This window comes from Pelodiscus sinensis, chromosome 20 (assembly GCF_049634645.1).
Source record: "Pelodiscus sinensis isolate JC-2024 chromosome 20, ASM4963464v1, whole genome shotgun sequence".
Taxonomy (NCBI): Eukaryota; Metazoa; Chordata; order Testudines; family Trionychidae; genus Pelodiscus; species Pelodiscus sinensis.
The window spans coordinates 13,591,817-13,616,898 of NC_134730.1; the positions used below are offsets into that span (position 1 = coordinate 13,591,817).

At 49.7% G+C, this 25,082-nt stretch overlaps 1 protein-coding gene across 6 annotated transcripts in view; it reads left to right on the forward strand.

Annotated features, from left to right (window-relative positions):
- The window catches only part of LOC102456325 (CMRF35-like molecule 5), a 139,986-nt gene that overhangs the window by 23,108 nt on the left and 91,796 nt on the right, over positions 1-25,082 (forward strand). The window contains exons 6-8 of one of the 6 annotated variants that reach the window (XM_075903734.1): positions 777-1,066; positions 12,826-13,355; positions 21,356-21,467. In XM_075903734.1, coding sequence (XP_075759849.1) covers positions 777-838 — 62 coding nt within the window. In that variant the 3' untranslated portion in view covers positions 839-1,066; positions 12,826-13,355; positions 21,356-21,467. Of the gene's footprint in view, positions 1-776; positions 1,067-2,441; positions 2,949-4,093; positions 7,603-12,825; positions 13,827-21,355; positions 21,468-25,082 lie in introns of those variants that run through there. The other 5 variants (XM_075903735.1, XM_075903733.1, XM_075903736.1 and 2 more) reach the window with 5 other exon arrangements.

The following is a 25,082-nucleotide window of genomic DNA, read 5'->3' on the forward strand; positions in this document are numbered from 1 at the left end:
TTTGAAATAACGGGTGTGCTATTCCAATGTCCTTGTAAACCTCGTTCCACAAAGATTAAGGGACATTTTGGAATAACGGTTTATTTCAAAATTTGGCACTGTCATTCCAAAATCAGCTATTTCGAAATATACTTGAAATAAGCTATGTAATTTGGGTAACTCGAATTGCATAGCTTATTTCGAGGTAAGAGTGCAGTATAGACACATCCTATATGGGCAGTGTAATGTCCATGATGTTCAGACATGTCCCTTTCCTCAATTTTAATTGCTTGTGCATGCAATGGCTGTGACAGGTAAGTGATTTTTTTGTCACTTGGTGATTTTACCTGGTTTCTGGATGGAAGGATTTTATTTCCAAAAATTCTCAGTGTTTTTATACCTTCATCTTCTCTCCTATGATTAAATGAAGACAGAGCCGAGTGTGGCTTTGTTTAAATAACTGAGCTGGGATGTATCACTAGAGCAATGGTCTCCCACCCATCAATCGGGACTGGCCAGTTGATCACTGTGTCTCCAACTAATAATTTCTGGGTTCCCTCTGACCTGCGGGGGTCAGATTTTTCATGGATGGAAAATCTTAGAAGGAACACGGGGCCAGCTGCCCCCCTTTCTTCTGGCTGGAGCCAGGGCACAGCGAGGTTCACCCTGTTGGGGCAGCCTCGACAGGCAGAATGCCACGGCCAACTAGCTGGGCCATGTGGCATCGAATAGCTGCCCCCTTTGTTTCAGCTGGAACTGTTACCCACACAAATTTCTCTATCCCTTCCACTCGTTAGGGGCACATACCCCTGTGCTGCATGGGGAACGCGGACCCCAATCGGTTGCTTGCCCCGCTTGATCCTGTGTGGCAGCCCAGCTGAGCAGCACAGAAGTCAGCACAGTGCCACGATGGGAAGCAACAGCGCCACCCAGAGGGAACAGTCAGCGTTTCAGCGTTACAGAGTCCCAGACATTGGGCTACTAGATATATGATTCCCAAGCAAGCAGAATACACATGCTAAGCACACAGTGTCATGCTCATCAATCCTGATACAGGCAGGCAGACTTCGCCTGTTGACCAGGCAAGGTAAGTCTCTCTGGATCTTAGCTGCTGCACGTCATGGTCATGCAGAAGCATACTGTCAGCTCTGTTCTTAGGCTGTGGCTTGGAGGTGAGTTCTTCCAGGACCTCTTTCTTTCTTTCTTTCTTTCTTTCTTTCTTTCTTTCTTTCTTTCTTTCTTTCTTTCTTTCTTTCTTTCTTTCTTTTTCTTTCCGTTTTGCTCTTCTGGCTGGACTCCTTCTTGGACCCCAGTTTATATAGTGAAAGCTGAGTCCTGCTTAGCTATACCTTAACCAATTATTTTAGCATAATTTTACTAATCATTCATAACATACTGTAACAGAATTACCTAACGAATCATACCCCACCACCTTTGTTGATTTACACATAGCAAAATTATACAGCAGACAGAAACAGTTACAAACCAGACCGAGATCACACAGACAAACAATAGGAAAGTGAGGACAATAATCACAGAATGAGGATTTCAAAACCACAACTATTGATAAGCAGTTTCTTGCCAGATGAAATGCTGTTAATTACGTTTTCTTTACCCATCTTGATATCTGTTTCTAATCTTGTGACAGTGGGGGCCATTAGGACAGGATTCCCCTTCTCACAGCCTAGTGTGACACTATTTTAATGAAATGTAGATGGATTGTGAGTACAGTATATGACTCCAGGCTTGACAGCTAATGGCTTCTGCTCTTCAGTCTGGCTGCAGAGGAAGGCTATAGTTTAGGCCTACCAATATGACTACAGGCCTTCCAATAAATATGGCTATAGAAAAACCATATTGTTACAGAACTGGGGTACAATGAGGCTGTCCCTGCTGGGGCACCTGCTGTTAGCAGGCCAGGATGCGTGCTGGCGGGCAGCTCCCCATTTTCCTCTTTTGGAGCACTGGTAGATAAAGTGCAGTCACAGGTGTCACACTGAGACTTAGTGAGTAGAGGACAAATTGTGTAATTACAAATACTTGATTTTAGGTGTATATAACAAATTAAAAATAGATGGTTTATTCTACAACACTGTTTTAGGGTAGATCTTGGGTAGCAGGTAAATTCTTGGGCTGAAAAAGTTTGGTAACCACTGCACTGGACCATGAAATGAATTGAGTGAGTGATGCTGGCCCAGCTGATAGTGGAGCCTACAAACACCTGCCCCATTTAACACACACCTGATGAGTAGGGCTGCGTTTAATTAAGTGAATGTGTAATCACTGCAAATTTCAACAGTTACAAGCAGGGAAGCAGTTGGCTGCCCAAGACCAAGTGTATATAGGGAGCTGGTATTAAGCCAGCTATGTGCATATACTTGGAGCCTGTGTGTAAGTGTGTACATTTTTACACTTTCACATCCCTACTAACAAGATGGCAATTTGTTATTTGGTACCATCAGCCACACATCCATGCACGGCCTGCCCAGAATTGGAGTCAAGAAAAAAGCGCTCACTGTTCAGGAGCAGGAACAAACCACCTACCAACTGCTACAGATGGCTGGACACAAAAGCCAGGAAATTAATATACCCCAGAGAGTTTTTAAAAGAGAGCTACATGCACGGGAAGGCCTCATTGTCTGCAGCTACATACCGGTTATTTGAGACAATGGAAGTGGAAAACATTTCTTCGGTATGAAACTAAGTGTGAAGGTTCTGACAAAGCATGAACAATCGGATTGTGCCAAACAAGGGAGGCTGGGTGGATTTGGAAAGTGGGTTGGCTCTGTCATTATCTACAGAGGTTTCTCCTCAAAGCCCAACTACAGAGACACCACAAACAACAAAGCAGCCAGATTCACCTTCTCCGACAACGACTGACTCCAGCTTCTCCTCTAGCAAAGACACCACCCCTACACGCTGAGGGTATGTCTACACTACCACCCTAGTTCGAACTCGGGTGGTTAATGTAGGCAACCGAAGTTGCAAATGAAGCCCAGGATTTGAATTTCCCGGGCTTCATTTGCATCTTGCCAGGCGCCGCCATTTTTAAATCCCCGCTAGTTCGGACTCCGTGCCCACGGCTACACGCAGCACGGACTAGCTAGTTCGGATTAGGCTTCCTATTCCGAACTACCGTTAGTCCTCGTGGAACGAGGTTTACCAGTAGTTCAGAATAGGAAGCCTAGTCCGAACTAGTGGGGATTTAAAAATGGCGGCACCCGGCAAGATGCAAATGAAGCCCGGGAAATTCAAATCCAGGACTTCATTTGCAACTTCGGTTGCCTACATTAACCACCCTAGTTCGAAGTAGGATGGTAGTGTAGACATACCCTAAGGAAAAGGGGTGCAATGGGAGCAAGGCCTGCATTTTCCTACAGAGGGCCCTGTGCACGTGCATTGCTCACACTGTTGATGTTGGTGTCCGTAGCATGGTCAAGATTTTTTGTCCTGGGGAGAAAGTGGGAGCAGCCTGTGGCCATTTTGGTTTTGTTGATTTTTGGGTGATGTAAGTTTTGTCAACAGAACTTGGTAGCATAGTTGCAGACTCAGTCAGTGACCTAAACCACAGGGTCAGAGCAGCAGTGACAGAGGCTGCCCTGAATCAACTGGACTCTACATAGTCATAGGCAGGCCTTGTCTATCCTCCCCTCACCCCAATGTCAAGCTACTTCAGCTAGGCAAATAGAATACCGCGTTCATGGGAGCACACTCAGGGTATGTCTACACTACCCCCCTAGTTCGAACTAGGGGGGTAATGTATGCATACCGAACTTGCTAATGAAGCCCGGGATTTGAATTTCCCGGGCTTCATTAGCATAAAGCCGGCGCCGCCATTTTTAAAAGCCGGCTAGTGCGAACCCCGAGGCGTACAGATAGTTCGGAATAGCTTGCTAGTCCTAACTATCTAGCCCGTGCCGCGTGTAGCCGTGCGGCACGAGGTTCGCACTAGCCGGCTTTTAAAAATGGCGGCGCCGGCTTTATGCTAATGAAGCCCGAGAAATTCAAATCCCGGGCTTCATTAGCAAGTTCGGTATGCATACATTACCCCCCTAGTTCGAACTAGGGGGGTAGTGTAGACATATCCTCAGAGACCAATTTTTTGTGTTTTCAGCAGACGCGGGAAATCAACAGCCCAGTAAATCCATCACTGCTTCGATGATCCCTGGCGTAGTGAAGACAAGGCCATAGAAACACGAGGTCAAGTGAGGGTATTGCCACCAGGTGTTCTCCAGTGGAATCCCCTTCTTCCCTTAATCGCAACTGCCCCAAATGTGTTAATCTCACAAAGCCGTGTCGTTTCTCAGGCTTCTGGGGAGGTGCGGCTGACTAAGAGCTGGGATTTGTGCCTCAAGGTCACGATATTGCTAAATGGAGTCTCATTTTCTCCTAAAGTGGAGACATTTAGGAAAGAAAACTGGTCCAACTGCAGAGACAGATTTCCACACAGCTTGCCCGTTTGCTTCCCCTGCCCTACATCGTCTCTGGCACAAAGTACAGTTCCCACAGACACCGACTGGGCAAATGGTGGAACAGCGGGCACACAGATCTTTGTAGAACATCCTTTACAACACCTTTCTAGATTCGGGAGGTGTCTGGGCTTATTTGTGTTTGGACAAGATGGTGTTTTTTTCACTTTATGTCAAATGCACCTGGATAGAATGTTTTATGTTTAGATAAGTACATACAATATCTTACCTTTAATTACTGGGACATTAGAGTGACCAAAATTGCTACACACTGAACTGTAGTCCATGTCGGACTGTTCTGAGCAAAGACGTGAACAAAGCATGAATTGACTGTAGCTTCATAAATATATAAAAGATGCAGTTAATAGAAAAGTGTTAGACTAGTAAGCAGCGTGTGATTACCTCCATCACGGGAAAAGATTGTGTTCTAGTCAGGAACTGGCTACAAACGTTAGTGTGTGGGCTGATCTGTTACCCAGCAGTATTTAATGTCAGAGCTTATATCAGCTGATCCATGATTTCGCACAGGGGATGTGTGGTCTATCCTACACCTGTCCACTCTCTATGAACTTGACTCTGATCGAATCAGGTGTGGCTTGATTTTATGCCAATAAAGCAATGTCAGTGATGCATTTGAAGCCAAGCTGAGTTCTTGTGGAAACCAAGGGGGTAAGGTCTAGGATAGCTGGCTCCAATCTTTTTAACCACAAGGTCACTTTTTCAATTCAAGTGCAATGTAAGAGCTACCTCAAATACAAAGATCCTGGCCCCATTTCCTTCCCGCCCCTTCTTTGAGGCCCTGCCCCTACTCCACTCCTTCTCCAAGGTGGCTCACCCTGCTCACTCCATCCTCCTTCCTCCCCCATCCTCACTCACTCTCACCAGGCTGGGGTAGGCAGTTGGGGTGCAGGCTCTGGTCTTGGGCCAAGGAGTTTGGAGTGTGGGAGAGACTCCAGGCTTAGCCCAGGGTTGGGGATTTGTGTGGGTTTCTGGGTGCAAGCTCTGGGAAGGTGTTTGTGTGCAGGGGGACTCACATCTGGGACAGGAGGTTGGGTTTAGGAGGCAGCTCAGGCTCGGACAGGGGTTCAGGAAGCAGGCCCTGGCTGGGCACCATTTAACTGAGACGGATTCTGGATGGTAGATCAGGGCCGTTAAGGCAGGTTTACTCCTGCCCTAGCCCTGCACCACTCCTGAAAGCTGCTGTCATTTACAGAAATGGCTCCATGATGCCATGTGCTGCCCCTCTTCTAAAGGCACTGAGCCCGCAGCTTCTACTGGCTTAAGTTACCCGTAATTGATCAATGGGAACTACAGGAGAGGTGTCTGCAGGCAAGAGCATCATGTGGATATCCCCTGCCCTGCATCTCTCAGGGACATGCCAGCCTCGTCCAGGAGCAGCAATTATCAGAGGGATAATTACACCAGCCACAGCAGGTCCGGCATGTTAGAATTCAATCCTCAAAGAATTCAGTTTAAGTGTAAGAGAAAAATGAAAATGCTGAAATGCACAGACCAGTCAAAAACCAAAACTCACCCACTTTGCAAGCAGTAAAAGTGCAACGTGTGTGTTGGGTCGGGAGATGAGAGGGAAGGACGGGGCGTGTTTGTGAGAATGACAGAGACACACACTGTGTGAGAGTGACAGAGATTTGCACTGCCAAGCTCCCTCCATCCCTTTCTCTCTGCGTGGAGTTGGGTATGAAGTGGGAGAGGGGCACCTTGATATCAGCGCCCCCCTCTTCTCCCTCCCCTGCACAGCAAGCAGGAGGCACCTGAGGGTACAGGTCCAGGCAGAGGGCAGGAGCAGCATGACAGTGGGAAGAGGGGTAACTGATGTGCTAGCGCTTGATAGCTTCCCAGCCAAACCAGTCAGGATCCCCCGTCAGAGGCTCCAAGACCTCTTGGTAGATCCTGGTTGGTGAGCACTGGTTTGGGAGCAGGGACAGGCAATAGGTGGCCCATGGGCTGGAGATAGTTCGCTGCTGGCAGATACTTTAGTTATCTGAGCATCTGAAGAAATGCCGGTAAATGAAGAATCAGGTGGCCTGCCAGGTGTAACCTCAGAGAACTGTGTCCAGTTCCTGAGCCTCTTATTGCTCACCCCTTTCTTGGAGGCTACTCAGGGAAGAAGGTCTCAGAAGCCCCAGCAACTCCTTGCTCCCTTTCTGCTCCATTTCCCCCTCTGGTTGGTCAAGTGTATAAAAGGGGCAAGGGGAGAACAGAGCCAAAGGCCCTGAGACACCCGGCAGGGAACATGAAATGTTCTGTTTTCTGAAAAGCTGAAGGATCTACCACGTCCAGTAGGAAACATGGGACTGGCCCAGAGGGAGGCCATGGGCTTTGCAGGCATTTTAAAGTAAAGAGACAAAAGCATCAGTGAGAAATGAGCGGTGGTGAGGGTGGAGCAGGTGCCTTCCCTGGGGTGATTTCTGCTCCTTCAAGTTGAGGAGTTCATGGTTTTCCCTTCATACCTGTTCCTTTACCTCAGCCATTTCTCCTCGCAACTGGACTCACCGTCACTTCCATCCTCTCACACACAGCAGTAGGAAGAAAGAGGCTAAGTTAGGGGTGAGCGAGTGGTATATTCCTATCTCCATACTTGGAGATTTTCCTATTTTTCCTTCCCCCTCCTTGTAGATTCCATATTTCCCCTTATGCCCTCTAGGCTTTCCTCTCTGTCCTCATCCGCACCCTGTGCACCACTAGGGGGCTGTAGTACCAGCCACATATTAACCCCACACTGACGCTATGTCTTTCCCAGTGTTTCCCAATTTTATTTGGCACGGAACCCTTTTAAACTCAAAAGAATTTTGCAGAACCCCTAATGAGTCTTATATATGGAGCTGAAAAAGTAGACCACAAATAAGTACTGATAATAATAAACAAATGCTAAAAAAGGTCAGGAGATCAACATTCAGTTTAATTGCTCGTATTTAAAAACAAAAATCCCATTTAATGTGTACAAAAAGTAAAACTCCATTAGTCACGGTTAAATTTTTGAATACAAGAAATCACACGACTATACTGAAGTAAAGTATTTGCGAGAGCCCGGCCTGCGCACTCCCATACAAGCAACTGGTTTGACAGCTGAAGTTTCGACTTTGTCCAACGTGGCACTCGTATATTCGTATTCAGTCACCCACGTGATCCACACTCCCTGGGTATGTCTACACTGCCACCCTAGTTCGAACTAGGGTGGCTAATGTAGGCATTCGAAGTTGCAAATGAAGCCCGGGATTTAAATATCCTGGGCTTCATTTGCATCTTGCTGGGCGCCGCCATTTTTAAATCCCCCTTAGTGCAGACTCCATGCGCACGGCTACACGCGGCACGGAGTAGGTAGTTCGAATTAGGCTCTCTAATTCAAAGTACCAGTACACCTCGTTCCACAGGCAATCTCATGACCGACTGACTGCGTGCACAGCACTGAGTAGTGACATCATCGTCCCACTCTCTGGCTAAGCTGGCATTTCACAGGGACACTTATCGTGGCAAATGAAAATTGTTTTCAATAAAATTCATGAAAACGTAAATATTAATTATTATTATTTTTAAATAAAATTGGTTATTGTCATGGAATTGTCTCACTGAACCCTTATTTTCACCTCATGGAACCCAGAGGAACACCATTCTGGAAACACTGGCCTAGACTACAGGCTTCTTTCAAAGGAAGTGTTTTTCAGAAGAGCTCTTCCGAAAAAACATCTTTCGAATCAGAATGTCCACACTGCAAAAGTGCATCGAAAAAGTGATCTGCTTTTTCGAAAGAAAGCATCCAGACTGAATGGACGCTGTCTCGCATGTAAGCTGTGAACACTATGGACGGAATGGCCACCATTCCAGGTCACCTATGCTATTCCTGGAGGCCTCCTCATCCGAAAAAAAACCCTCCTGCCAGTCCACACACGCCTTTTTGCAAAAGAGCTCTTTCAAAAAAAGGTTTCTTCCTCGTAGAATGAGGATTACCACTGCTGGGAAAACCCCTCTGTTCTTTTGATTTTCTTGTGAAAGAACGTGATTGCAGTATGGACGCATGTTTTTCCGACAAAACTCTGTGGTGTAGACCTTTCGTGAGTGAGGATACTGGAGGGGGGGAATCTGCTCCTTCTCCCCACTTGTCCCATAGGAACTCCACTCTCCTTTAAACTCAGCCCCCTTCGCATCTCTATGCTAATCCCCCTGCCTGCGCCGCTCCTGCCAGACCCACTTGGTTGCTTGAAGTGTTACCAGCTCTCGTGATTTTAGTGTGAGTCTTATGATGATCGGTGCTTTGTTTACAGCCCCAACTCCTTGATGATCAGGATTAGGGGAGGATCTGAGCTTGCCTTTGAAAAAGTTTCCAGGCAGCTGGCAGCAGAGAAAAGTTTGAAAAGATGAGCCAAGTACCCCCACAGGTTTTAAAAAAGGCATCTTTAAATAATCAAACACTCTTGAGATTTTAAAGATCAGCTCCTGGTTGCTGCAGACCTACACGTGATTTCTGGATTCTCATGCAGGGACAACCTCAGGGCTGCCCTATGCAATAATAAGGGATGGAGACTCCCCGATAGCTGAAGTCTCAGCGGGTATATTTACATCAGCAGTTCTCAACCTATTTACCACTGTGGCTGCACATGCAGCTCTCTGCGAGTGATGTGGGCCACATGCAGCCACTAGATAAGCTATCTGTATGGCCCTAAGGATGTCATACAACCCCAGCTCTGCGCTGATTGGGCCACAAGCAACCCGCAGACTGAGAACCACATTTACACTGAAATAAAAACCTGCAGCTGGTCTGTGCCGGCAGACTTGGGTTTGCAGGGCCCAGGCTAAGGGCCTGTAAGTACAGCTTAGGGGTTCGGGCTTAGCCTGCAGCCAGAGTTATAGGACTCTACAAGATGGTAGGGTCCCAGCATGTATACACTGTAATTGCACACCCTGGAGTCCAGGTCCCTTAGCCCAGTCAGGTGGCACAGAGCAGCCGTAGGTGTCTAAAGGCACTTGGTGACCCAGCCTTAGGCTGTGTAGTAATGAGCAACATTGTTCAGGGCTCTACCATCAGCCAAACTGTGTAGTTGGGTCAAAGTTTTTTTTAATCAGCTTCTGATATCAGTCACATTCACACTGTGACTCGCTCTTCTTAATGCGAACAGTAAACACCCCCATGGGGAATGGATGTCGAGCAACATCCTCATCTGGTGAAACACCCACCTCTTCAAAGGGAAGTGGCAGCCGAGAGAGCTAGAGACTTCCGATTACAGAACTGGTCCCTGAGTCTGCAAGTTTCATCTTCAACTGGTCTGAAAGGAGGGTCCCAGAGGACTCGCAGGAACCTGGTATTCTCAAGGGAGCAGAGGACGCAGCTTTGTAGAAATTTTGGTGGTGCCCAAACCATCTCCTGCACCCCTTCCCCACTCAAACTCCCTCCCTCCCAGCTGCCTAAAGCTCTGGTAGGGAGCTTTGTTGTGCTTAAAAGAAGCATCCGGGATCTTTTTCAGGGGGATAAGGCAACACACAACCTTTACTGAACATACATAGATCAATCAATACTCATCATATGATACATTACACTCATGCACTCTCACGCACACACAAGCACACTCTGTCTTGTTGTTACCAAAACTTGCTCCCGCTAACTGCACTGGCCAGATGAATTAGATGGGGGAGGGGTGGAGCCGGACTTCTGCAGATCCGGATTGATGCTCCCATGTTGACAAGACGAAAACCCGGGGACCCACTGCAAGATGCCTCCTATTTATCCTTCTCATGCAGCCAATTAGTCATCACCTTGCTTTTCTTAATGCTGCTTCAAGGAGAGTTCTTCCAAGGGCAGGCACTTGCTGCTTGACTCCCAAGGGGTCTCTATGTCCAGTCTTCTTAATAAGCTCACTTTACAGATATTGTCTTGGATCTGGCTCCCAGACATTCTCCGCCCTTGCAACTGCTGCTGGAGGTGCTCCCCTTTCATTCTCCATTCACACCTCATTCATTTCAACAGGGCAATCAAGGAAAGGGGAGAGCTCAAAAGACATTTTTTTCTTACAAGATCTATATATATAAAATGGAAAGTTTCTCTTAATACAAAGTTATAGGAGAAATATTACAGAGATTCTATAAGAACACTTAACATCAAAAAGGACAAGATCTTAATACAAAGTTATATGAGAGTGATAATAATACAGGGATTTATCCACAGCTTGAGTGCTCTTGCAGGCTCTGGGCTCAGGCAGGGGATTGGTATGCAGGGGTCAGGCTCTGGGAGGGAGGTTGGGTGCAGAAGCAGTGAGGGGTCAGCCTCTGGGAGGGATTTGGGGGAAGGATGGGATGTGGGAAGGGAGGAGGTGCAGGATTAACCTGGGGCTCTCCGCTCTGGCAGTGGTAGTGGGCCCTTTTAAATTGCCATGGGGTGGCAGGCCGGAGGGTGGGGAGAGGTACTGATAGGGATTTCCCTACACCCCTATGGGGGTGTATACCCCCTCTGAATTTCCCCAACACCCACCCAGTTTTGTGAACTGTGGTGCCATACATACCTTCACAGCCCTGACACCCCTCTTATAAATTCCAACACCCCCTCTAATTTCAATTCCTGGGGAGGCTACTGGGGAAGGTGCATGGGGGCGGCAGGCAGGGGTGCGGGAAAGACAGAACCTTTCTTTCCTGGAGCAGGGCCAAGACTACAGCAGGAGTCTGAGCACCACCAGCCCAGTTAACTAACTGCCTCTACTGAGGAGATAGTGGTGTGAGGAGGATCCCAGGACCGTGGGCTAGTCCCTCTTTTAACTGGATTATTTTCCCAGGGGAGAAGGATGCGGGCGCTCTGTGGGTTGCTGGAGATACACTGCAGTGATTGAGCTTGCCAAGCTTACAAGCTCTGCCAGGTTCCCCAGCAAAGCTGGAGAGCCCCAGCTAGGCTCCTGCAGCGGCTGCAGCCTATGCAAGATGGAGCTTAGCAGCTGGGCAGGGGGATAAAGACTTGAAATCTGCACCTGTGGTGAAGATACTGTGGGTACTAGACTTCTTGTGGTGGTTTGTTTGAAGGGCTTCTGTGCACTGGTGACAGAGGGCACAGGCGATCGGTATTAACCAGGAACAGCTAGGGGACAGCTGCAGGGCTCTGGAGATGAGGAACACAAAGAGAGAGCAGGGGGAATGGCTGCAGAGTCAGCACCAAGCAGCAGGACCTGAGGGGTGGCAGCTGGTAGAGGTGAGGTGAAGTGAAACCAGGAGGATCTGGTCGGAATGTGCTGGGTTCTATCTGAGGCCATGGGAAGGTGGGCGGGCGCAGCCTGGGGCAGGACTGAGAAGAGGAAAGCAGCCTTACACCATGGCAGTGGCATGACAGGACTAAGGGAGGTGAGTGGGAATGTGGAGGAGGAGCAGAGTTAGCAATGGTGTGGCCAGCAGCCAAGCCACTGGGTGGGGATGGCTAACAGTCCCCAGGCCACAGTGAATGAGGCAGCAGCTGTGGGGGGAGACATGACCTGAGCCAATACTCAGGAGGGCGGAGTCAATGTGCTCTCAGCAAGTAAAGGGGCCTAGGACAGGTACAGTCTTCAGGCCCTAGAATGAGCCCAGAGGCAGGAGGGTCCCTAAGGCAGGGGAGCTGGGGAAGAAAGCCCAGCTTAGGAGAGAAGGACTCTGCTCTGGGGAGCAGGTCTCTGCTGCTGAACGTGCTTAAATTCATCCAAAAGGTCCAGAGAAGAGACCCCAGGGAACAAACTTACATGAGCATTGAGGGAGCAGAAAATCTAGTGTGGACATGAGTTGTACTGCTGCACAAGATTTACACTAGGGCTGTGTCTACATTAGCACCCTTTTCCGGAAAAGGGATGCTAATGAGACACTTCGGAATTGCAAATGCCCTGGGGATTTAAATTTTCCCCGCGGCATTTGCATGAACATGGCTGCTGCTTTTTTCCAGCTCGGGGCTTTGCCAGAGAAAAGCGCCAGTCTAGACAGATATCTTGCGGAAAATAAAGCCTTTTCTGGAAGATCCCTTATTCCTGATTTTAAGTAGGAATAAGGGATCTTCCGGAAAAGGGTTTATTTTCCGCAAGATACCTGTCTAGACTGGCGCTTTTCTCCGGCAAAGCCCCGAGCTGGAAAAAAGCGGCAGCCATGTTCATGCAAATGCCGCGGGGAAAATTTAAATCCCCAGGGCATTTGCAATTCCGAAGTGTCTCATTAGCATTCCTTTTCCGGAAAAGGGTGCCAATGTAGACACAGCCTAGGAGTTAGTGTGATGCTAATCGTGATTGTATTACAACTGTCATGATATTTGGCGCTTGTCTTTCAGCCCCAGTTCCTGGAGTTATGTGATTGCTAGAGAATTGATGCTTTGCTTTAAAAGAAATGCATGTTGCTAGTACTTGGCAATTTTTCTGTCTTTTCTCCACAGCACAAGTGCCCCCTAAAGGTCCTAAACCAAAAGATGAAGACAAAGATCCTCACATGACTTTTGAATGCTTGACATTGGCAATACGGGGTTTGCACCAATTCAGCTCTAATCTCTATAGCTATGCCAGCCGCTAAACCTCAGTCTAGACAGTCTTAGCATGGCAGCCAGTAAACACGTGGTGGGAAATGTGGCCCAGCTGTTCTCTCATCCTGTGTGATAGCATCATTTCCTTTAAACCTGCCTCGCCTTTTTAAAAAGAAGCAAACACCAATGAACAAAGAATATAGATTGAGCAACTTATTTCTGCAGTGAATGCCTGGCTTTACAAAGGGAAGCTGAGAGATTCTGAAACCTCATGCCATAGATCTGGTCAGTGAGTGCTGGGGTTTCATCTTCAACTCCCACAATTAAGAAAGAGGGACCCTGACTGATCTCTGGAAGAAACCAGAATTTCTGGAGAAGAGATTCACCTGCTGACGGAATCCAGCCCATGAAGCTTTTCCCTGTTTTACTTTGGATTCTTTTCCCAGGTGAGAATAACATGGCTTTTTGTAGATTACACAACTCTTGGGCTTGGAGAGATTACAGGCAGTCCCTGGGTTACGTACAAGATAGGGACTGTAGGTTTGTTCTTAAGTTGAATTTGTATGTAAGTCAGAACTGGTACATATTGTAGGGGAAACTCTAGCCAAACATTTTTTTTAGTTTTGGATAGCATAGGGAAAGGTTAACTCCCCTCTAATGTTTGTTTTGCTGTCTGTTCCTCTGTTCAGAAGATTTCACATCTATTTCTGTCCCTGTGACAAACTCAGGACTAAAGGAGTAACTCATCAAATACCAAACAGCTCTGCACCATGCTTTGAGCTAATAGCTTTATTTCCACACACCACCCAGGGTTCTAGGAGGAGGGTCCTTTTTTTGCTAACACAATGAGGCCAGCACTTTGTTTGTTTTGGTGGAGTCTTTGTTTGCCCAGGGAGCCCAGCATGTATAGGGGGAGGAGGGGCGGAGAGGCTGCTTTTGTCTGCTGTTCGGCAGCCTGTTGCTCAGGGGAGGGGGCAGCCTGTTGCAGGCAGCGGGGGAGGGGGGAGGCGTGCAGGATGCGAGGCCGCGGGGGGGGGGGGGGGGGGGGGGGGGGGGAGGCAGCGGGCGTGGGGAGGCACTTTTCCTCTGCCCGGCAGCTCTGCGGGATCCCTGTCCCTGTGGCCAGCTGCTGCAGGCAGAGGCCAGTTGGAGCCGGCCGAAGAGGAGGAGAAGGTGGATTCTAGGACCCAGGTGAGCGAGCCCCGGGGACGCTGCTGCGCTCCGGGAGCCCGGCATGTATAGAGGGGAGGAGGGGCAGAGAGGCTGCTTTTGTCTGTTCGGCACCCTGTTGCTCAGGGGAGGGGGCAGCCTGTTGCTGGCAGGGGGGCAGCGGGCGTGGGGAGGCACTTTTCCTCTGCCCGGCAGCTCTGCGGGACCCCAGTCGGAGCCGGCCCGAGGAGGAGGAGGATCCTAGGACCCAGGTGAGTGAGCCCCGGGAATGCTGCTGCGCATGTGCGGGAGTTGCCTCACCTCGTTCGTATCTAGGGATCCCACATAAGTCGGATCCACGTAAGTCGGGGACTGCCTGTACAAGCTTTGCCAGATTCACCAACAGAGTTTGAAAGTCTCAGGCATGCTCTGACCATGGGTCCAAGTAATTCTCACAGGAGATGGAACTTTCAAAGTGTGCAAGATAGAAAAGCTTTCAGTACAGAATCCATGTCAGCAGACACATTTATTTGCAGACACAGTGATCTATAAAAATAAAGTAAGGAAAACTTAAACTCAAAGGGAGAATTTTACCACAGATGGTCAATTAAAGAAAAACAATATTTATTACGATTCATTGATGAAAAATGACTAATATTTGCAACAAATGTTATTCACATCAAACTATGAGACCAGCTCTGGCGATGAACATGTACATATAGGAAGGGACAGTTTATTGTAAACCCTCCTGAAACCTTGCTATCAGGAACATGATCAAGTACATGACACAAGTGTTTTTAGACTGAGTTTTGTCTAATTGTTATCTCCTTTCAGCTCCTCTGCACTGCAAGCATGGGGCAAAGAGGCACGAGTGCCAATGAGAATCAAGACTCTTTTTGAGGCCCCTCTTTTACATGGATTCATTAAACTGCTGAGAGCAGAGTAGCCCACACACGTCGCCTGCTGCCACCTGACCCCCTCATCTGCTCCCAGCCAGGCCCAGGGGAGAGTGGCACTTGCTCTCGTTCCCATTGCACAGGGTTAAGAAGAAAGGTTTTTTGACGGGTAACCATGGAAACCCAGATACTGCAGCCACTGACCCCCTGCCTGTCCTTCCAGATACTGAAGCCTCGCCCCGTCTCCCGGCAGTAGGGACATGGCATTGCTGCTGGCAGCCAGAAGGGTGCCCATGTCTCACTGTCTCTGTCTCTCGCAGGCTGCTGGGCAGTGACGGGCCCCGAGTCAGTGCGCGGCCGCCTGGGCGGGTCGGTGACTGTGCGGTGCCGGTATGAGGAGGGCTACGAGGAGAATTCGAAGTTCTGGTGCCGGAAAGGAATTTGGCTAGCAACGTGGCACTGTTCCGACGGTCGCATAGTTGAGACCAGGGGGTCGGAGGCCGAGGTGACTCAGGGCAGATTCTCCATCCGAGACAATCGCACCCAGCGCGTGTTCACTGTGACCATGGAGAACCTGGCACTGGCCGACGCCGGCACTTACCTCTGCCGGGTAGAGAGGTCTGGGTGGTTTGATCCCAGGCACACTGTGTCAGTCTCTGTCTCCCCAGGTAAATCCCTGCGCTGCCCCCGCCAGTGTCAGGGCTGCTGGGGTCGGGCGCGGCCGGCGCTGCCTTGGGGCGGCAGGAGGGTGAAGGGCAGATCTGCTGTGACCCAGACCCCACAGCCCCCCCGCTCAGGGGCCGGGCCCAGAGCTGTGAGGGCTCAGAGGGAGGGCGCTGCCCCTGCTACATCCAACCATCGAGCCCCCCCGCTGCGCCCCACAGCACCTTTGCTCAGCACCGCCCAGTCCCTGCCAGCCCCACAGTGCCCCCTTTGGACAACGGCCGGTCACTCCCACTACTGAGGTCCCAGGGCTCAGCCCCTGCCAGTCACTGGCCGAGCCGCGACAAGGTGCGGGCGTTTCCCCAGGGGGCAGAACTGGGCAGGGGCGCAGCCCTGATGCATAAGGCAGGAGAAGGGATGCGAGAGGAAGGGGGAAGGGGAAGCACAGGGTAGACAGAACAGGAGGAGAGGTGGCAGCTGCCAGTCTCCATACCCATCCGCCCTTTACTGTACCCAGGTATCCCAAATAATTAGGGGGATGGGAAGGGGGAAGGGTGCAGACAACAGTTGAAGTTTCATCATGAAGAAATGTTTTGCCACTTCCCCACAGATAAAACCGAAACCTGCCCGGAATGGCTGGTCATTCCCATTACTGAGGTCCCTGGGCTCAGCCCCTCGCCAGTCACTGGCTGAACCGCGACAAGGTGTGGGCGTTTCCTCCTGGGGCAGAACTGGGCAGGGGCACAGCCCTGATACATAAGGGAGAAGGGGGGGAAGGGATGTGAGAGAAAGAGGGAAGGGGAGGCGCAGGGTAGATAGAACAGGAGCAAAGGTGGCAGCTCCTCCATACCCATCCGCCCTTTACTGTAGCCAGGTACCCCCAAATATTTAGGGGGTGGGGATGGGGGAAGGGTGCAGACAACAGTTGAAGTTTCATCACGAAGAAATGTTTTGCCACTTCCCGACAGAGAAAACAGAAACCTGCCCCGAATAACCGGAACGTAGATCAAGACTCTGAGGCCTGGCAGTGCAGCTCGCTCTTTGTTAAAAACTCACTTAACATGAAAGTGCTGCTGCAGGTAACTGGCAACTCTTGCCCCTTATTCCAGCGCAGTGCAGGGGTGCTGCATGGGGACCGCAGACTCCAAACAGCCGCTTGCTCCTTCGCCGTAGCCCGGCTGAGCAGCGCAGAACTCAGCTGAGTGCCACGGCGGGAGGCAAGAAGACCCCCAGAGGCAAGACTGTAACGCTACAGCGTTACAGACATTGGGCTGCTATAGATATGATTATAGATATTGTTTTAGGTATATTTTATAATTTTCAGATCTTATTCTAATATAATATAATAATTTGACGAGTAAAATTGTTATTTGCCCATATAAAATAATTTTTAATTTAAATATAAATTTAAGGTACTTTTGAATTTTTATATGATACATAGCTTGTTTTGTTGAAATAAAAACAAATATAGACCGTGGTTAATCAAATAGAACAGGCCTCTGTGAAAATTTCAGATACTTTGTAAGTTTGAGATTTTGCATGAACATATAATATTCATGCAATTGCAAAAAATGACATATTTATTTCTATTAAATTAATATACATTTTGTGATTTTATTTGGGAATAAATAAATAAATAACAAAACTTCCCTTCCTCTCCCCCAGAACCAGGCACTCCCATACCCGTGTTCTAACCCAATCCTGCTCCGCTCCGCTCCCACAGAATCCCCTCCCCCCGCTCTAACCCAATGCTTCATCCCCCCCTCTCCCCAGAGTCAGGCACAACACCCTCCAACCCAATGCCCCCCCTCCCAGAGCCAGGAACCCCCAACCTAATGCCTCTCCCCTCCCCAGATCCACCCCCAGCTTAATGCCTCCTTTCTCCCCCAGAGCCAGGCACTCCCAACCCCATGCCTCTCCCTTCTCCCAGAGCCAGGCACTCCCAGCCCCCCCCAACCTAATGCCTGGGTCCGGAGCCATTGCCGCTGCCGCACATTTCTCCCTCAGGCACTGGGGCAGCATGAGCACAGCGGCCAGCTGTGAGCAGGCACTTGATTCCTATGCAGAGTGGCCAGCTGGCTGTGAGCACGTGCTGGAGCGCCCAGCGCAGAGCGGTCCGACCAGCCATGAGCATGTGCTGGGTGCCGTGCTCTAAGCGGCCCAGCTGGCCATGAGCAGTCACTGCGGTGCCGTGCGCAAAGTGGCCAGTCAGCTGGCTGTGATCCGCACTCGGCCACGAGCTCCGAGTGGCCAGCACTTTATTCTTTTATAAAAACGTAGTGGAGGCCCACACAAAATTTCAATCGGGCTGCATGCAGCCCTCCAGAGGCCTGTTTGACATGCCTGCTCTAAAGTGTGCACCTGTGCGAGTGTACACCAAAAATGTACCCCCCGCCCACCTCAGAAGAGCCATGCAGTGACTTCTCATTTGCTCTCGAGTGGCGCAGCAGGACAGCCACCACGTGGCCCTGGCAGGGCTGCAGCTGTAGGCCACGTCGCAGGCCCCAGTCAGAGTCAAACCCAGAGCCACGTGTACAGTTGTGTGGCAGGCAGCAGCTGCTCCAGAGGCTCTGGCTGTAGTGGGAGTTGATCCTTCCAGGCTGGAGCATCTCTGCCTATGGCTTGCTAGGCCTCATAGACCTAGAGCAACCTCCCGGTTGATTGTAAGTATTAAGCATCACCCTTACTGGATGATGTTAAACCATTCACATCCCTATTTTGAATAGGAGTTTAATAGTTGGGCTTTATTGTTATATATTGATTGTGTGCACGCGCACGTGCTAGGTTGGTTTTTGTTTATTGCCACTCAGCTGGTGGCCTTTTTTAGCTTTCAGAAGATTGTAAGTAAGAAGGTTGGGGGGGGGGGTTGTATTTTATAGGAATACCCATAAATATTATTTTAAAATTATTATTATTATTTTAAAGCTTTATTTTAATGATATTTTTATTGTTCTAGTTGCTTTATTAGTGACAAAGGGATTTAGGGATTTAGGGTGTTTATTTTGGGTTTCGTTTTATTTTCACTTATTTTATGTTTAATATTAAACATAAAACCACTTAAGAAAAAAAAGTGTAACTTTGTGAAAGCATCAGGATACTTGAAGAGTTAACTTTTAAACTTAACGCTGTCAGTATATGCTTGCTGCCAGATAAAGAGTAGCTGTCAGTTTTGCAACCTTGAATAAAATATCTGCATGGATTTTTAGTGGAATTTTTAAAAAGCTTATCTATATCTATAATATATATAATTATATAAGCATCTATTTTATATATTTTTAAAGTGGTTTTTTTTAAATATAAGTTCCCCAGCTACGTTTATTATGAGTGACTAAATATTTCATACTTTCTTGGCAACAGTTGTGAGGTGTCCGGTTTTGAACTGGACAGTCTGGTATTTGAACTTTCTGTCCAGGAAAAAACCTGAGAAAATACTAGAAATATAAATGTCCAGTGTTTTCTAATTAAGTAAGTTTTATTATTATCATGAGTATCAGTACGTAGTTGCGTACTGCCTGGCTGGTAGACACGCTCACACTGTGTGAGCATGTCTACCAGCCAGGCAATACGCAACTCCACAGTGGGGGGGGGGGGGGGGGGGGGAAGGGGGCAGCGAGATGGAATCCCCAAGGCTGGACTCACCCGAGTGCCCCGCCAGGACCATGCATGGGATGGGCAGCACCCCAGAATCTGCGAGCGCAGGCCAGCCCCACCCACCCCCGGCCAGCCCTGCTCCCTGACGGCCAGTTTCCTCTTCTGGCCAGCCCTGGCTTCCTGCTGGCCTCTTCCTTCCCCCGATCTCCCCTGGCCAGCCCCGCTCCCCTCCCGGCCCATCCTCACCCCCATCTGAGATCAAGTGTGTCTGGTATTTTTTTGAAATCATCTGGTAACCCTATTCTTGGCTAGCTTTTTACTAATTAAAGTTTTGAACTATTTTGTTTTTAGACTTTTACAGAGCTTTGGGGGAGGGGATATGTGTAAATTGCAAATTAAGAACAAATGTAAGGAAAGTTGCTTACATTTCTAAACTGCTATTAATTTTCATATTTAAGCTTTGACTAAGGTTTGTATGTTTGTTTTTTCCAGCTGAGATCTCTTTTGGCCTGGGCTTCGATAACTTCTGTATTTTAGCAACATTTAGTTCTGTCTTTTCCTTCCATGTTTCAGCCATCTGATCTTAACTAAATTTTTTACAGTTAAACCATAGAACCATAGAGCTGGAAGAGACCTCAGAAGGTCATCAAGTCCAGCCCCCTGCTCTAGGCAGGATCAATCCCAACAAAATCAACCCAGCCAGGGCTTTGTCAAAGAGTGTAAATGGGATTGTTCTTGTACCTACTGCAACTATCGCAATTCATTATTTACTGGCTCATTTGTTAGAAACCCCCATTACCATCAGAATGACTGTATGGCCTCGTATGTTGTGTGCAGGGGTAGTCAATAAGCAGATTGCAGGACAAAGACAGGACAGGACATTGGCAATTAGGGTCAGCCATCGTTATAAAGATGCGTGGGTAAAACACCTGTAACAGCTCCTTTTATTCTTTGTGATTGGAAAAGGGCTGTTAGTATTCTTCCTTCCATAACGTGTGTGTGTGTGTGTTGGTTAGTAACGGATAGGTGCAATGGTGTCACACATCCAAACAAGCACACATAGCCACAAGACAAAATTCAGTCCATTCATGGATGGAAAATCTTAGAAGGAACACTGGGCCAGTTACCCCCCTTTGCTCCAGCTGGAGCCAGGGCGCGGTGAGGCTCGCCCTGCTGGGGCACCCTTGGCGGGTGGAAGGTTTTTCAGTCCCAACATGCTGCTGTCACCAGGCCAGGATGCGTGGTGGTGGGGAGCTCCCCCCCTTTGCTCCATGGGACCACTGGCAGATAATGTGCAGTCACAGGTGTCACATTGAGGCTTGGTGAATAGAGGACAAAATGTATCATTATAAATACTTGATTTTAGGTGTATCTAGTATAAATGAAAAATAGACGGTTTATTCTACAACACTGTCTTGGGGTAGATCTTGGGTTGCAGGTAAACTCAAAAAGTGATCTTGGCATGAAAAAGGTTGGTGAGCACTGCATTAGACTGTGAAATGAATGGAGTGAGTGATGCTGGTCCAGCTGATAGTGGAGCCTCCAAACACCTGCCCCGTTTAACACACACCTGACAAGTAGGGATGTTAAAATATGTTTAATTAAGTGACTGTGTAACAGCTGAAAATGTCAACGATTACAGGCAGGGCAGCAGTCGGCTCCCCAGGGCCCAGTGCCTACAGGAAGCCAATATTAAGCTAGCTCCTGCACATACTGGGAGCCTGCATGTAACTGTGCACATAGTTATACTTTCACATCCCTATTAATGAGATGCACATTCATTATTTGCTACTGTCAGCCACACATGTATGTACAGCCTGCCCACAACTGGACTCAAGATAAAGCTCTCACTGTTCAGAAACAGGGACAATCCACCCTACCAAGTGCTACAGATGGCTGGGTACAAATGCCCTGAAGCTAACATAGTCCAGGGAGTTTTTAACAGAGCTACATGCACTGGAAGGCCTCATTGTCTTCAGCTGTGCTCCAGTTATCCGGAGCAGGTTTCTGTTTTATCAGCATGGAAGTGGCAAAAACTTACGGGTGAATGTTCTGACAAAGCAAGAGCTTCATGAACAATCAGATTGTGCCAAACATGGGAGGCTGGGTGGATTTGTAAAGTGGGCTGGCTCTCTCATTATCTACAGATGTTCCTGCCCAAAGCCCAACAACAGAGACACCACAAATGCAGCCAGATTCATCTTCTCCAACAATGATTGAATCCAGCTTCTCCTCTAGCGCAGACACCACCCCTACACGGTGAGTGCCACCGCTCCCGCCCCGTGTCTTTCTTGTCACTTCTCCCAGTGCCCAGGCAGGATCCAAAGAGGAGTGACACCCTGGGTGATAACATCCCAAGGGAAAAGGAACGTTGCTTTTCTCTGCAAGAACCTGGAGGTGAATATGAAGGGAAATGCCCATTCTAGATGCAGAGTAGCTCTGGCCGGGGGCTGTCTGGGTCCTGTCAGACCGGATTCTAGAACAGCGCAATTGAATCCCCTAGGTAGGCGGTGAGATTCAATACAAGGGCAGAGAGGGGAGCTGGGCTCGGTGTGTTGCCTCGTCTGTACAATGAAACTCTGGGCACGTCTTCAGCCTGAGAGCCACCCGGTATGTTTTATTGGTGGCGTCCGGTGAAATCTACAGAGCTTCAGTGTTTTTATTGTATTTCCACTACACAGATTCACCACCCTTATCCTGCTCCTGGGCTTATCGAAGGGCCTCATTTTCCTGGGCATAGTTTGTGCTGCCACCTGGGGGAGCGTGCGGGACCAGAAGAGCCACAGGGAGATGGTGTCCAGACGGACACGGTGAGAACATGCTACACCCACACTGTGGGGTGACACTCCATTGGGTGCTTGTCGCGGGGTACGTCCCTTGGGTGGGGCACCCCCCCTTTAAAGGTCTCGTTGCTCTTTCTCGGGTCCCTAGATCAGGGCATACACGGCATTAACAATCCTAGTATAAAGTCCATGCCCCCCCTATCAGGGTAAATACAGCTTTGGAGGCCTAGCCTCCCAGAGAAGCCTCTCCTGGACCAGGGGTTGATTATCCAGGGTAGGGAAGATGGGTGGCTCCTGCCCGCTCGGCGAGGAATCCGGCTGGTACACGCTGAGCTGCACTTTTAGTCCTTTGCCCTGGGCTGCTTCCTACCACGCCCTGGTTCCCCTGTGGCTAGGGTTGCCAGATGATTGAAACAAAAATACCAAACACCTCCCCCCCCCCGCCAAAAAACCCACAAAGAACAAATTCTGTTGAAGGAAAAAAAAGGGGGAGGGGGGAGACCAAAGTGAGGGGGAAAAAAAAGACTCCAAGAAGCTGGGGTTGGGGGGAGGCAAGGTGCGTCTCAGTTTAAATCTCTGTGGTAACCACAGGCATAGGATCACTGCTAGGGTTACCAGGTAGTCATTTAAAAAACAACAAAAAAACGGACATGCTTCATGGGGGGATGGGGGGAGAAGGACCGGCCAGGAGGGGAGCAGTGCTGGCTGGGAAGGGGGGGGCCTGGAAACAGCTAACGGGGGGGGGGCAATGGGACTGGCCGGGGTAGATAGGGGGGCCAATGGGAAGCAGGGCTGGTCGTGGTGGGGGGAGGTCGGGCGGAACGGAGCTGGCCGTGGGATGTGGGGGGAGGGGGACCAGCCAGGAGAGGGGCAGGGCTGGCTGCGAGGAAGGGGGGGAGGGAATCAGAGCTGGTGGGGAGGGGGAGGTGCAGTGGTGCTGGCCGGGGGAGATCAGGAAGAGGAACAGGCCAGTGGGAAACTGAGCTGGGGAGGGGGTCGGGGACCGCGGGGCTGGCTGAGAGGAAAGGGGAGTGGGAAGCAGAGCTGGTGGGGAGGGCGGGGGGGCGGCTGTGGGGCTGGCTGGAGGAAGGGGGGGCAGGAAGCAGAGCTGGTGGGGGCGGTGCAGCGGCACTGACCGGGAGAGATTAGGAAGAGGCATGGGCTGGCGGGAAGCAGAGCTGGGAGGCTGGCTGGGGAAGATCAGGAGGGGAAGTGGGGGAGAACCGGCCGGCTGGGAAGGGATGGGGGTGAGCAAATCAGCCGGTGGGGAGCGGGACTGACCTGGGCACTTGCTGCCTGTCCTGCGCAGGCTCCCGGCGACGCACGAGCGAGGAGGAGGCTTCCCCTCCTCCTCGCACTCAACCAACTGAGGGTTCCCGGTGGCAATCACGGTCCCGCCTCCCAGCTGGGACTCCCAGATGCTCCCCCCATCCACACCAGGCGTCCATCCAGTGCGCAGCTGGAAAAATCAGAAAATACCGGACATGGCACATGTCCAGTATTTTCTGATTTTTTTTACCGGACAGAGATCGCAAATACTGGACTGTCCAGTACAATACCGGACACCAGGCAACCCTACCTGTGGCCTATTTTCCTCCATGTCAGTACTTGCCGGGGCTGCTGTCGGGGTTGCGGGTGCGCTGCTCCCACCTGGCGTTGGCGGCTGCTGGCTCTGCCTCCGGGTCAGACACGGGTGGCGACGCCAATCTCAGCTGCTGCAGAAACACCGGCCCGGCCTGGGCTACTCCTTCATCCTTTTGAAGGAAGAGCGCTCTTCTTTGACATCCCTTACTCCTCATGAAATGAGGGTTACAGGAGTCAAAGTAATATGTTCTCTAGCTATAATTTATTTCAAAATAATGGCTTGCTGGGTAGACACGCTCTTTGTTATTTTGAAATACAATCAGTTACTCTGCAGTAACGCTGCTGTGTAGACGTACCCTATCTGTCCTGTGGTCTACTGAGTCTGCTTCCTCTCCTGCGTGGCTACCTCAGTTGTGCCTACTAGTGGCCCTCAGCTGTACTAGCCTGGCCACATTTTGAGCCCTTATATATAACTGGGATGAGTCTGAGTGGGAAGAGGGAGCCATCACTGCTCTGTAGCCCTGATCAGGGATTCCTAGAACCAAACTCACTCCCTGATGGGTGTGAGCAAAATTCTACTGGCCTCAAGTGTTTCTCATCCTCTCTTGGGGGGTTTCTGTGGGTTTTGTTGCAGCTCATGAACTGCCTCTTTGCAAGCAGAACCAGAAGTAGCAGAAGAAGGCTGGTTTCCAGCTTTGGGTAAAGCATCCTACACAAAGAACCTCATTTTCTTCTTGTCTCAAGTGAAGCTATTTCCCCCAGAGCCTGAAGTCTGCTGGAGGTGTCCGTCTCTGTGTTTCCCAGACCAGGGTAGCTAGGTTTGTATCACTTGAGGATCAAAGAGAAAAGCCCCCAGGAAGGACAATTTGGCCAGCGAGACAAAAGTTCTTTTGAGAAAAACAAGTTGAAAAGCTCTTGTCCTACGAGGAAAGGATTGGAGAGCCTAGGGCCAAATCCATGCCTGATGAAGTAAACGTAACTCCACCAAGACTACCTCTGTACTACCTCGTTTTGCCGACAAACTGCCAACAAACCAATGAGACTGCACACCCTGCTAGGTGAGATTGTCAGGAAAATTGCCCATTTCAGTGACAACTTCCACCCCGTGAGAGAGTTTTCTCTTCCCTTAATCATGGACAAAGAGCCATTGTGGATCCTGCTGTTTGGTTTATTGCCACAATTGGCTTCCACCAGTATCCCACAATGCCTGCCCTGCTTGCTGTGCTCAGAGTCTGGAGCTCTGCTGCCCAACGGGTGAGCTCCCCTCCCCTTTCAGAGCTCTGGGACGTACCTGACAGCTGAGTGAGCTACTCATTGGACTGCTCCTGTTCTGCCCTGCACTAGAAACACAGCGGCTGGCAGACTGCTGCTGCACGGTGAAGGGCACATGCGGCTGTGTTGCTTTGACATTCCTCAGCTGGGAGAGCTCAGGGCTATTCCTGAGGCTGCTGCCATGAAATGAGGAGTCCATGGGAGAACTCAGAGGGAATCCCAAGACGTGCGGAGA